Source organism: Dryas octopetala, chromosome 8, assembly GCF_963921425.1.
Source record: "Dryas octopetala chromosome 8, drDryOcto1.1, whole genome shotgun sequence".
In the NCBI taxonomy this organism is placed as follows: domain Eukaryota; kingdom Viridiplantae; phylum Streptophyta; class Magnoliopsida; order Rosales; family Rosaceae; genus Dryas; species Dryas octopetala.
The window spans coordinates 6,359,925-6,373,827 of NC_141373.1; the positions used below are offsets into that span (position 1 = coordinate 6,359,925).

Consider the following 13,903-nt stretch of genomic DNA (forward strand, 5'->3'; position numbering starts at 1 on the left):
TACTGATATCTATAAAATCCGAATATCAATAGTTCTGATCAATACATATCGTATTTGAGGTAGAATATGATATAAAACCATGATATCAATATCAGGTTTGAGGTAGAATATGATTTAAAATCTTGGTATCAATATCAGGTATATGATAAAATCTGATATGTAATCTCGATATCAATATCAGGTATGAAACATACTCTGATATCTAAATATTGTTTATATATCAAGTCTGAGAGAGAATCTGATATCAAAATGACATAACATTTCAGTTTTTAGACTAAAAATGATTTGGAATGTATGATATATATTAGTTTTTTTTTCACCTAAAAAGGATATCAATGAATTAAATACAATTGTGCCTGTATTTTGAAATGGCCTGAAATTTGTGCAAGTATAAAATCTTTCATTCCCATATATTTCATATTTTAAGCACCAATAACATTCAAAGTACCCAAAAAGGGATTACAATATAATATCCAACAAGTAGTTCTATAGTTAAGGAAATACATAAAGAATTACTAAGGTATTACTGATGGTACTAATTTGAAGATACAAAAGCTGACAACTTCATCTAGCTAGTGGAGTAGAATCATTCACATCTTAAAGTTGTGTTGTATTAGCTTCGCTTGGTCTTCATATTGGACCACTGAAAACATCAAAGGAACATATATTAATTCTTAAATTTAATCACAAATTCATTGATAAAACTTGGAAAATATACTGATAGGTTAAAGTATACTGAAAGGTATATTGTTGAAAAAGGAGAAGACTGTTACATTGTTGACTGCCAGGAAATAGGTTTACTGGAGCAGCGCACACTCTCAAATTTTTAGAAACATAACTACAACTCCAATTGCTCTGAAAATTGGTGGAACAATACTAGACATACAGAGGTTCAAGCAAAAAAAATATCAAGTGTTTTAGAGTTGTAGTTTGATACAGTTTCATCATTCACTCAAGCTTAAGATTTGGGAGCATTGCTCATCCTCCAAATCTAAAGTTTGAGTGAAGGATTCTACAGCCTCAAACCACATGATTTTAAATGATAAAACTTATCTTTAGTAGTCTAATATTATTCCCACAATTTCAGTTGATGACAATATCACAAGAAACACAAGGATAGGTTAAAAACATAGACATGCAAAAAGAGAATTAAGTTGCTGTCAGGTTTCAATTGGTTATAACATCATGCATTATATATTGATATGAAAAGGTGTTGCAATATGAGCATTCAATTCTCTTATCTGACCCTGCAGGGGCTATGTATAATCTAACATGTAGTCCTAAAATCATTTACACAATTGTATGTACATGTATTTGAAAACTTCAAGATGATGATCAAAACAAATTCCAAAAGCAACTTGGAAAAACCAGTCACTCATATCCCACAAATAACAATAACAACATGCCTATGCCACTTACACTTTTTCAAACCCGTAGGCTTTGCAACATGCCTTTAATTTTCATTAATCACATGAAAAGACACAAGCAACTAGAGATAACGAATATACTTATAGTAATTAATCGATTAGTTAATTGGGCAACACCAACACCACATCATGATTGGTTTTTAGTCCATGTGACAAAAAGCAGTACAAATTGAGAGAACATGAGAGAACATAATATGCAGCTGAAGGGATTTCAATCATAAAAGAAACTAGGGGAGAAGGAAATACAAAAACTAACTATAAAAAGAAGAAAGAAGCACATATAAATATAAATGGCCATACCCATTAAAAAAAAAAAAAGTGAGTGGGGGTGACAACAATTTGAGACCAGATAAATGGCTAAACCTCAAAATACTTGGACTTTTTCCTAAAGCATAATATCTAACTAGATGCTAAAAGGTCTTGATTACCCATCACCATTGCTGATTGTACAAATAGACTTAGTACAGAAGACAGATACTTAAAGGTGTTAATTACCTAGTTAATACAAGTTTTTTGTCTTGACTCTGCAAAGTATCAGTTACAATGTCAAAGACTCCTTCATTTATGAGATCCCTACAGAAATTTAGTGTGATCCCTCTTAGAAACAAAGACATTATATAAGACAAAAAACTAGAAGTACCCATCAGAAAAATAAGCAGCCAGCCCAAAAGTTCTTAAAAAAAAAAACAGAGAGCTACAAAACATAGTGGTACATAAGAAATATAACTTCAAGAATTGCATACCTAAATAGCCGGAGCTGCTGAGCCATCTGCATTTTCTTGCTTAAACTACAAAACTCATGCAAGAAATACACCTACATTGTAGAGGGAAATAAGAATAAGCATGACCAATGTTAAGGTAGATCAAGGAAATTAATCAAAGAACTGCAACCAAAAATTGTAATGCTACTAACACTACCAAGATAACTATCATATTGTCTATCAAATATCAAAATCCTTATTACTACTTTTATTCGGAAAAAAGTACAGGAAATGGAATTAAAAAAGTAACAATGTAAACAATTGAACAAGACAGTTCTTTTACCAATTGTTATTAACATATATTAATCCTTTTATTTCATTTCTGATTAATTTGTGGGAAGAAAAAGAAAAGCAAGAGAAACAAAAGAGGGGTTACACAATCTAAAAGATCAATTACATATTCATGTACTCTCCATTGCACCAATATCATGGCTCAGAAAGACAATTAAAGAGCAGTTATGGAAATCAACAATTACCAAATTCTTTTTAGATTATGCAGAGGTGGATGGTGACCTTAACCTACCAAACAATTCCTGAATAAAGGTACCGTCGTCCTTTAGCAAAGAAACAACCTACAACATAATAGGAAAATTAGGCATAATTAACATAACATAGAGCGCAATATGTCTAAAGATTGAGCTGTAACTTCTTACAATAGCATTGTTTACATGAATAATGGAATTGAGATTTGCAACTGTGGCCTTGTCCAATACTCTAGCCAAAACAACATTCTAAAATAATGTAGAGTGAGAATTACCACCAAATAAATGGGATAAACAAAAAATTTAAATATAAAAGCAACCAAACCTTTAAATAGCCAACTTTATACGTCTGATGTATCTTTGACAAAACCATAGCATCTTTAATCAGTATGGCCTACGAAAAGTTAATTTATAAATCAAGATACATAGGCAAGAAACAAACAACTCTCATATATAAATAAATAAGCAAATATATATATATATATATATCTCTCTCAAAGGAGTGGACTCTTTCAAGAAGAGTTTTGACAGCCTGCTTGATACTCTGCAAGAGAAGGCCAATTCCCTTAAATTGGTTAGTCTGTAAGATGTGAGGGTTACAAGTGAGTTAATAAAAGCCTGCTAGGGGTTTTGTCTTCTTGTAAATGTAGTCGAGTGCTTTGTAAGACATTAATTATATTTGATGAGTTCATACCAACTTTTAGTTGAGTGAGATATTATATTTCCCACTTGCTCTAGTGTTTGGCATTATTTTTTCCCACACCCTCTAGAGGATGAAGAGAAGATTGAAATCGATACCTGACTCAATGGAATTGGCCGCCGGAACCGTTGAAATCTCGTCGAAGCCGCCGCTGGCTTCTTGGCGTCGATTCGCCTTGTACAGTGGTCCGATGAACAATCGGAGGCCACCAACATGTTCAGAACGACGACAGCTTCAAAACCCACAAGGCCTGACATCTCAACTTCGCCGGGATCTATGGATTGCCGCAGGAGTGGCCATCGGCCCTGTGGCTTCGATTCGCCATGATCAGCGGTTGTTTGGGACGAAGAGAGACACGAGGAGGGAGAGTAGAAGAAGACGATCGAGCCTTTTGGTGGTACTCCCGTCGTCGTTGGCCTTCGGACGACGACGACGACGAATTTTCTGAGGAAGACGATCGGCGCAAGAGAGAGAGAGAGAGAGAGGCGAGAGAATAGAGAGAAAGAGAGATATGCGGGTGAGAGGAGAGAGAATATAAAAAAAGATTTGGGTTGTTTAAATTAACCCTAGATGCGGAAATACAAAAATTAGGTCAATTGATCTTAAGATATCAGTTGACATGTTACAGTGATATGATAAAAATATATAAGAAAAAGTAAAAAAATTTTATATCAGGTGTTTGGGTGGATGGGAAAAAAAAATTAAAAATGTAAACTTAACATATCAGTTAACAGTTTAAACTGACGTCTTTATAAATTCTTAGAAAAAAAAAATATTATATATCAGTTGATAAAAACCATGTGATTTCTAATAGAGTTTAGAAATCAGCTAAAAAATTATCTGATATTATAATTTTTACAATATCAGTCAACTTCAAATCTGATATAAAATTGGTGATATCTATTAACAATTTTGTTGTAGTGTTTGTTTGGTTTTTTAAATTTATTTTATTTGGGGTTTCGTTTGGGGTTTGGGGAGATTGAGATTTCGTTTGGGGTTTAGGCAAATTTGGGTTATAAGTTATAACTATATATAAGATTATATATAAGTATATAACTACTATAGAGTAATGATTATAGTATATATATAACTATATACTACTATAGTATATACTAGTATACTACTATTATTATAGATTACTTATATAGTTATATATAACTATTGTAGTATGTATACAACTATATACTAAGTTACTAACTATACTAAGTTACTAACTATATAGTTATATACTAAGTTTATATATAACTCTATATGCATAAAACATTATTATATAGACTATAGACTATAGAGTATATAGAAATAGAATACACTAATTTTATTATATAAGATATAACTAAAATTATATACTAAAACATTATTATATATATAATATTAAACTCATAGGGTTAGATAAAATATATTTTAGGGTCTAAAATAAAAATGTATAAAATGTGTATAAAAATGTATAAAATGTGAACAAAAATGTATAAAATGTGCATAAAAATATATAATTATATTTTTTAAAAATTACTCGGTTTGGTTCGGGTTAAATGAGCATAAAACCGAAACCGTCCATATACGGTTTGGTTTGGTTTTCTCTTACGGTGTTGACTTTTTGGTCAACTCAGTTTTTTTTCGATTTTTTTACGGTGGGTTTGGTTCGGTTTTTTAGTGCGTCGGTTATTATGCCCACCCCTAATTTGAGATGATCAATTGGATTATATTCATTGGATGAGTGCCATAAAAATGATAGAATTTAAACATCCAAATCAAAATTAATTGACAATAAATAAAAAAGTCAAAGACTTTATAAATATATATACTAAGTTTGATCTAGTTTTTCTATGTGTTAAGTAACTCTCTCTCTCCCTCTCTTTTGCAATATATCTTTCGGTTAAGTTTTTCCTTAATTTTAACTAACGAACGTGGGCCATACTTTATGCTGACATGGACATTAAATTTTGCCACATGAAGAATAGTTGTTTTTTTTGTTATGGATTTGTGGGCTCTTGCTTTATATTTCAATGCCTTTTAAGCTCTTTTAATGCAATGCTAATTTCGACTGAGAAAAGAAGAACCGGCCGGTCCGTCTCCATATCTCCCTCCTCCCTTCTCCCTCTTGGATCCATGACCATGGCAGTCTGTTCAGTTTCCCATCAATAACCTATAGCCCTTGGAGTTTCGGCTAGCAATATATCAACTCAAATTTCATAATCCCACATAGTACGTATTATGCAATGGAACTAGCTAGAGCAGATAGAGATAATGTCTTCAATATATAGTGGGTCATGCACATAGTTAATTATACTTACACCCCCCCTAAAGTTTATCGTTTTTTCACGTAACGATTCACATGCCTAATATATTCTCATATATCATCTCCTATTTTGTTTGGAAGTTCATATGAATTGGAAAGAGTGGTCGCTGGCATATCTGCCATGGGTTAGGTGAGAGAAGCGAGAGTGAAGGAGGAGAGGTAGGTGGGGACGATGAAGGATTTATTCTAGTGGTGTTAATTTTGGTATTTTTCTGGCATTCATTTTCCTACATATTCAAAGTACTGCAAATGATGAACTAAGAACTTTCTAATATGAAACAAATAACGTTTAACATGTTGAATTAAAAAGAAAAACGAAATTTTAACATGTACGAGTACGACAAACTTGTTTAATTAATAGTAATATGAAGAAAAAAAAACGTTATTTTTTTCAACAAGTGCCATAAAATCACAAAGAAAATATCAATTTTATGTGCTAAGAATAAACCATTACAGATATTATTTCTTTAAAAAATTAGGATTAAATACCAAAAGAGCAGAAAATTAAAGATAAGATGAACTAGGTGTTAGATTTAGGGTTGTATTTTAAGGGGTAAAATAGTAATAAACCAAAAACAATTTGCTAAGTAAGAATATGATTTGGCAAATAAATAATTAAGTTTATAACATAAAATTGCCACATCAGATTAAGGTACAAAATTAAGCCCATGATCATTTCTCAATTAATTATTATGTATTGTATGCTAAACAAAAAAAATCATAGCAGTTAGTGGATAGCTCAGTTAGAAGAGCCGTTGAATTTGTCCCTTTGCATCCAATTTCGATTCTCCCCTTTCCTTAAAACAAAAAAACAAAAAACAAAACAAAAATCATGATTTGGGATGAAAGTTAGATTCTATCCATTGGATGAGTGCCATAAAATTTGTGTTTCTTAGAAATGAAATTATGAAAATGGATAAGAGGAGAATGTCATACCCGTGAAAACTTGAGTAAGTTGGCTTTGAGTAAGTTGGAACTAGTAAGTAGCCCACATGACACGACCCATTAAGAAAAGTACATGCAAATAAATGCAATCATTCATGGTGCCCATGTGCACTAATCCAAAACGGTTGGCTCGCTTGTTGAGATCGAGAACATTTTGTGACCTTGTGGTCCTGGTCTTATGTTACACAAGTAACACAGGCATAACAAGCCTAATGTAGAGTGATAGTTGAGAATTTTAGAAGAGGTAAAAATAAAAGGAAAAAAGAAAACCTCAAAATATAATGTGTACCCATTTGAGTAGGCTAAACAATTGTCTGTTGATCACGAGGTTCACCGTTCACCTAATGTTCTAATATCGATCTGACCAGATGTACAATGATCACTTTTTAGCTATAAAAACAAAACCAAACTTTTGGTGATGAAATTCATGTCATCTCCATATATATATATATACATAGCTACTTCCAGTACTTCACAGTGGAGCTCTGCTAAATTAAGTAGCGGTATCATCATCATCATAATCATCAGAATGTTGCTACAATTAGCACTTGTTGTGGTGACCCTGTTTAACATTGTGGCATCACAGTCCATCATCTACACCCTACCTGGCTTTCTCGGCAACCTCCCCTTCACACTTGAAACTGGGTTAGCATTTTTTTTAAAAAAAAAACTGTTATCACTACTCTGTATGTTTATATATTAATGTGCACTATGCATTAATACTACATTACTTAATACGAATTAAGATGACAATGAGAATTAATTATGGCTCTAATCATATGAAGTTATGTGGGCGTGGGAGAGTTGGATGATGTGCAGCTATTTTATTACTTCATTGAGTCCGAGGGAAGTCCCGAGTATGACCCTCTTGTGCTTTGGCTAACTGGAGGTCCTGGTTGCTCTGGTTTTTCTGCCCTTACATTTGAAAATATAGGTACGTCCAGAGGATATAAGTATATTTTGATAGTTTGTCACATGAGTGATAGTGTGATACTATTGTTTGTACCAAAAAAAGATAGTGTGATATTATTGTTAAACCCAAACAAATGAGGAAAACTCAGTAAAATGACCAATTTTCATAAGCTTACAATTTGACGCATGTTATATAAATGTCAACAATTTTGTCTACTTTGGACTATGTAAGGATTCAAATACCCAAAAGTCAAAATTAGAATCGAGCTAGTCAAATTGGGCGACAAGCGTCGCTTTATCTGTTTGAGGTTATGTAAACCAAAAATGAATGAACTAATATGAAGCAAGAGTAATTGAAAAAAGTCATCTATAATCATCAACATTGCCATAAAAAAATGTAAGAATGGATAAATAACACATAAATTGAGGGTTATGCAAACTATCGAATACATATAATATGGAATAAAGATAAATAAAACTGAAAATCGAGATTAGATTTGAGTTTGATATGATATGTTAGAAGACCAATAAAGATGGCAGTTAGCATTTTTCAAAAGTAATTCGGTTAAAACAAGTCTAAAATTTTTTTTTTTTTTAAACATAGGTCAAAATTGTAGGCGTCTTATCAAAATAAGTCATTTTATGAAATTTTCCAATAAATTAGGGCTAAACTACATTTCTGGTCTCTCTACCTTGGCCCAATTTCTACTTAATTCTATGTAGTTTAAAAAGTTGCAATTGTACACTTGTAGTTTGGCTTAATTTGCAATGAGTACAATTGCAGCTTTTTAAATTAGATATTGAATCAAATTACAGAGACTAAAAATGTAATTTGATAATAAATAAGGTGTGTGAAGTAGGTGAGCGTGCAGAATGAAGAATGATAGATGAAACAGGAAGATGTGCATGTGGCTGTACTTTTTGAGTGTTTCGTTTGTTAGTGTCTTGTGTGTGTGCCACACATTGAGTCAAGTCAAGACATTAGTTTTAATTTGTAATCATGTCAATTAGATTAGGCTTAAAATTCAGAGTAAAAATCTAACATGCAATCTTTATAAGTTTGATTGGTTACACAATGTAGCGGTGTATCGGATACATCTAATAATTTTTTCTCTAACATGCAACCTTTACAAAATATTTAAGAGAATATATAGTAACTCATCGACGAATAAGGTAAAAAAGGGGACAAGAAATAAAATGGGTTTGGGTAAGGTTTTTTTTTTAAGGGTTTAGTAATCTAAATCGAGTTATTGGGTAATAAAATGGGTATGAGTGAATAAAAATATGTGTCATTGGATTAATCTAAAGGCTCTTAAAACAGTCCCTCATAATTAGTCTCTTATATTAGCCATTTTGAAATACTATATTTATGTTCAACTTCAACATTTACTCACCACCTTATAAGTGCCAAGTGCATCCATGAATTAACATTGGACCATTTCGTCAAAACACTCCAAACAAATGTTGAGTTTTGTCCATGTGGAGGGGCAAATAAGTCAATTCATGTCATAATATGACCATAATTAACCCCATTTGAGTCATATGAGAACATGAATTGATCCATTTGCCCTTTCACGTGGACAAAACTCAACGTTTGTTTGAAATGTTTTGACGTAATGGACCAACATGGCACACGTCAGTCAATTTGTGAATGCACTTAGCACTTAAAAAAATTCGTGGACAATACAGGATTTGTAAAATAATAAGTAAACCAAATGTGCAATTATCTCTAATAATAAATGATTCTCAAAAACAAAATAGTAATTTAATTAGAAACATCCTTTGAGATGTACTGGACAATTTGTTGTAGGTCCGCTATCATTTGACTACGCAAATTCCATCGGCAACAAGCCAAAACTAAAGCTGAACCCATACTCGTGGACAAAGGTACGAGACCTCAATTGCATGCCTTCTAGGTGTTGTGTTTTTGCATGTGTCAATAGTTATTCGGGCATTTTTATAACATTGACAATTGACAACAACCCAAAACTTTCAGGTTGCCAACATCATATTTTTAGATGCACCTGTGGGCACAGGATTCTCATATGCAAAAACTTGGCAAGGATACAGCAATATGAGTGACACATTATCAACTGCACAAACATATCAATTTCTTAGAAAGGTGAGGATACACACCACAAGGGCTTTTAGCTAATGAAGTGGGAATTGCTTGCCCACATGTTTCTAGTGATCGATTTAAACTGGCTTCAAAGCATTGACATGATGGACTGCATGTTGTTGGAGCTTTTCACACTTCTCTTGCATTTGGCTAACTAGATTGTTGTTTTCACTGTTGTGGTGCAGTGGCTTATGGATCACCCCAAGTTCTTCAACAATCCACTCTATATTGGTGGAGATTCTTATTCAGGCATAGTTGTTCCTATTATTGTTCAGGAAATATCTGATGGTAATTACCCTCTTAACATTTTGGTTTAGTCAGCTTCAGCTACCCTCATACAACTTTTAAGTCAGTCTCTTACAAATAATTATATTGAACATCTTATTCATCACCTCTTCGTGCAGCTCAGTAGTACTTGTACGTTAATTAGTTTTAATTGGCTCATGATATGATCGAGGTGCGGGGTTGTTTTAATTTATTTGTTATTCTTATGTAGGTAATGAAGTTGGACATGAGCCACCAATGAATATCCAAGTACAGTACCACCATTAGATTTTGAATAATTTCTATTACGTTCTAGTTGATTAATTCATTCCTAATCATCAATGTCTTGGGTTCTTAATTAACAGTATGGTAGATTAGTTTTATGCATGTTACATGTATATATTGGACACAGGGATATGTGCTTGGCAACCCAGTGACAGACATACCAAGAGACGAAAATTACAGAGTGCTATTTGCTTACCAAAAAGCGCTTATATCAGAGGAACTATACAAGGTGACATACCCTTTGATCTTCTTTGTTTCTTCTAGATTCATTTTTATAATAAATTGGATTCTGGCTCATCAGGTCTTTCTGCACTATTGTGACATGTAGGAACAATAATCAGAAATATGGATTTGATAACAGAAATTTCAATAATAAATAATAATAAAATTACAACAAGATGCATACAAAGTTACAAACTTTAAATAAGTAGAAGGAAATACAGACACAAAGAAATACTAATTGATTGCGATTGAGGCTTGCAAATTGCAATGACCTAAAGACATAATTTCGCCCCTGCCATGTGCTTGCAGTTCTTTAGGCTTCTGTCCTTCCAGGATACAACAATTGACAATTCCAAGTTAAAGCACTGCAACTTTGAACTCTAGTGAACCAATTATATATATTTTGTACTCACAAATGATAGAAAGAAAAACAGAGAAGAATCGAATTGGGGAAAATATATTTAATAATTCCCGAAAGGAGAAAGACTGGGTTTATATAGAACCCAAAAGATGCTTACTAACCAACACGACTATTGAATATAGCATGGTGGCTGTTCTGTAAAAGTTGTTACTCAAGCATCCAAACTACAGACTTATCAATTAGAAGAGACACTTACGAAAGTGGCTGCACTACTTGAAAAGAGACAACAAATATTAATTGCACAGATGCAACAATTGGTATTTGACCAACCTTGACTGGTTGCAATTCAAACGTAACTGCATCATTTTGAATATTGCAACCGTTGGACTGGACAACAACACTTACATTTTTCATTCAATATTATAATAAAGATACATATTATATAATATATAATTTTCAACAATCCTCCACATGAATGAAAAATTGACAGATAAGTAGAGAGTACAAGCAGACAAGAGATGTATTTGAAGAGGTGTCTTTTGGACTTGAACCTAAGAACTTATCGAATTTACTTGGTGAATCAGTGAACTTAAGTCTTGACCACAATTACCTTTAACAAAGCTTTACCTTAAGTTCCATATATGTAATGTTCTTACATATTCAATTAATGTGGTATAATATGTACTAGCATATTATATTGCTAGACTGTACGTGATGAGTTAAATTCTTGTTTGAACATGTTAATCCAGATTAATAGTTTCATGAAATGTCAGATACGTGGCAAGAGAATCTTACCGTTCAATTAATTTCTTGCTACTTATGGCTGTGATTTTTCTATTTTTCCAAGTCACTTGAAAGAAATTGCAAGGGTGAGTATATCACTGTGGATCCAAACAATACGCTATGTGTGGATGATCTTCAACTTTACTACGAGGTGAGGGGAAAGAAAAGCCCTGGTTTTTGCAAGTACTTGTCATGTTTAAGAATGTGGGATCAAAATTTAGTGACTTTACATTTGTATCAGCAGTGTATCGAAGACTTAGACATAGCACAAATATTGGAACCTTCATGTAGAATATCCTCAAAGTGGGATCCAAACAATGCCAGTAAGGACTCTATAAATGTCCTCCTTTCTCTTCCTCAGCTTCCTGGACTATGGTGTCGAGTAAGTCTCTGTCTCTCTGTGCACATTCACATGCATATATGCATGCACACCACTACACCAGCAACAATTGATCTGTAGACTGTAGCTTACTCATTAGTCCTTGTTGCACTAAATATATATAAACTCGATTTAACTAATCATATCTGCCTTGTTTTAATGCAGGGTTACAATTATATCTTCTCTTACATTTGGGCAAATGATAAAACTGTTCAAGATGCTCTTCACGTTCGGGAGGTAATTAATTAGATGATTCTAAATTGCAGTAAGATAGGGCGGATTCCCAGTACTTTAAGTTTGCTGATTAAGATAGTGGCCAAAAAAAAAGTTTGCTGATTAAGCTTAATTTTTAAAAATCACAATCAGGGAAGCATCAGGGAATGGGAGAGATGCAATGAGAGCTTATCAGCCTCATACATATCTAATGTTTCTTCTAGTGTTGTTTATCATCAGAACCTCATCAAAAAAGGCTATAGAGTTCTGATTTACAGGTAATATACATATATTGTAGAAACTAGAAAATAGTAAAATGTTCTCATCCTAGTCTGTCTGACATGTTATATTGCCATATTGTGGACTACTGATTAGGTGAAATCCTATTAAAATGTGTCGTCCAAATTGATGGTAGGACAATATACCATGCCATATATGATATATCTGGCAGAAGAACATTAGCTGTAGTACTATATATGTTTATGATTATGTTCCAACACACAATCTATATAATCTACATCTTGAGACTTCTAGCATTTCTTTTGAACACAAATTTTATCTCTTAACAGTGGTGATCACGACATGGCTATTCCATATGTGAGTACTCTTGGTTGGATAGAATCTCTGAACTTGACTGTTGTCAGTCATTGGAAACCATGGTTTGTTAACGGGCAGATTGCAGGGTTGGTTTTGATCTCAACTTCTTTCTTAATTTACTTTGTAACTTTCTTACTTCCTTTACTCTTTGTTCTTCTATTTCAGTTGAATTACAATTATCTCATAGCTAGTTACACCATGTATATTTGTTTTCCCTTTAGATACAGAGTGGAGTATACACAAGAAAAGTACCAGTTGACGTTTACAACTATAAAGGCAAGAACCATCATGCACTTAAATCTTTCAGTCCTACAATTTGCTTCAACAAAAACTGACTAAATTTTCTATTTTTGCAGGGAGGGGGTCACACAGCTCCAGAGTACAAACCTGAAGAATGTCATGCTATGTTTAGTAGGTGGCTCGCATTCTATCCTCTGTAGTTAGTAATTGTAATAACCAATATATATTGGTCTATCCCAAAATAAGAAGTTACTAATGTAACATTATAATGTTCAATGTTCACTGTTCACCCTAAAGTTCATTAATAAATGTTGTATTGGTTAAGTCCTTTCCCCAGTGTTTGTGTGTTTTCCTTCCCAAAATAATAAACCGGTTGATCAGTGTTAAACAAGTAACGCAAGGTGAAGACACTTGTTTAATCGACAATATATGGAGAAAAAGGACTTAGCAACAAATCTCCCGTAACACAAACGACCCTAATTACGCAGCGATTTGGATTATGAAGCTTATTACGCAGCGATTTAGCCTTTTTGGAAAAGAGGCTACTTTCAAGTTTCACCTAATGTTCATCACGAGGCTACTTTTCAGGTTCACCTAATGTTCCATTTCCATATCAATCCAACCACAACTGAATAAACGAATATGTACATATATGCATGGTGTATATAACTAGAGTCGGATGGAATAGACTAAAGGTACGTATGGTATTTGCCCCAAAAAAAAAAGAAAAAAATTGTTTATTATAATTGGGACCCATCAACTCAGCTATTATAATTCCCATAAAATATGTTAAAAATAATCCAAAAAAAAAAAAAGCAAGACACAGATGTGTGAGGTAATGAGTTTAATTAACAATTAATTTATGAATTTATATATATATATAATACTAACAAACAAAAATTATATAAGGTATCCAA

At 32.9% G+C, this 13,903-nt stretch overlaps 2 protein-coding genes across 3 annotated transcripts; one reads left to right on the forward strand and one right to left on the reverse strand.

Annotated features, from left to right (window-relative positions):
• Window positions 1-379: 379 nt before the first annotated feature.
• On the reverse strand, window positions 380-3,837 carry LOC147276557 (uncharacterized protein C216.01c-like). The gene is made up of 6 exons (XM_086252975.1): window positions 3,469-3,837; window positions 2,996-3,064; window positions 2,842-2,919; window positions 2,712-2,760; window positions 2,171-2,241; window positions 380-643 (listed from the first exon to the last, which is right to left on the reverse strand). The coding sequence occupies exons 1-5, from the start codon at window positions 3,625-3,627 to the stop codon at window positions 2,225-2,227; spliced, it is 372 nt and encodes a 123-aa protein (XP_086109101.1). The 5' UTR covers window positions 3,628-3,837; the 3' UTR covers window positions 380-643; window positions 2,171-2,224.
• A 3,222-nt stretch (window positions 3,838-7,059) lies between these two features.
• On the forward strand, window positions 7,060-13,310 carry LOC147276558 (serine carboxypeptidase-like 13). 2 transcript variants are annotated; one of them, XM_086252969.1, is made up of 14 exons: window positions 7,060-7,256; window positions 7,397-7,545; window positions 9,334-9,410; window positions 9,520-9,645; window positions 9,828-9,930; window positions 10,139-10,176; window positions 10,319-10,420; window positions 11,622-11,708; window positions 11,802-11,939; window positions 12,102-12,173; window positions 12,303-12,427; window positions 12,719-12,869; window positions 12,968-13,022; window positions 13,103-13,310. In XM_086252969.1, exons 1-14 carry the CDS (start codon window positions 7,141-7,143, stop codon window positions 13,135-13,137), a joined length of 1,374 nt encoding a protein of 457 aa, XP_086109095.1. In that variant the 5' UTR covers window positions 7,060-7,140; the 3' UTR covers window positions 13,138-13,310. The 2 variants fall into 2 exon arrangements, with proteins under 2 accessions (XP_086109095.1, XP_086109093.1); XM_086252967.1 differs by having other exon boundaries at window positions 7,062-7,256; window positions 12,719-12,832.
• The last annotated feature ends 593 nt before the right edge of the window (window positions 13,311-13,903 follow it).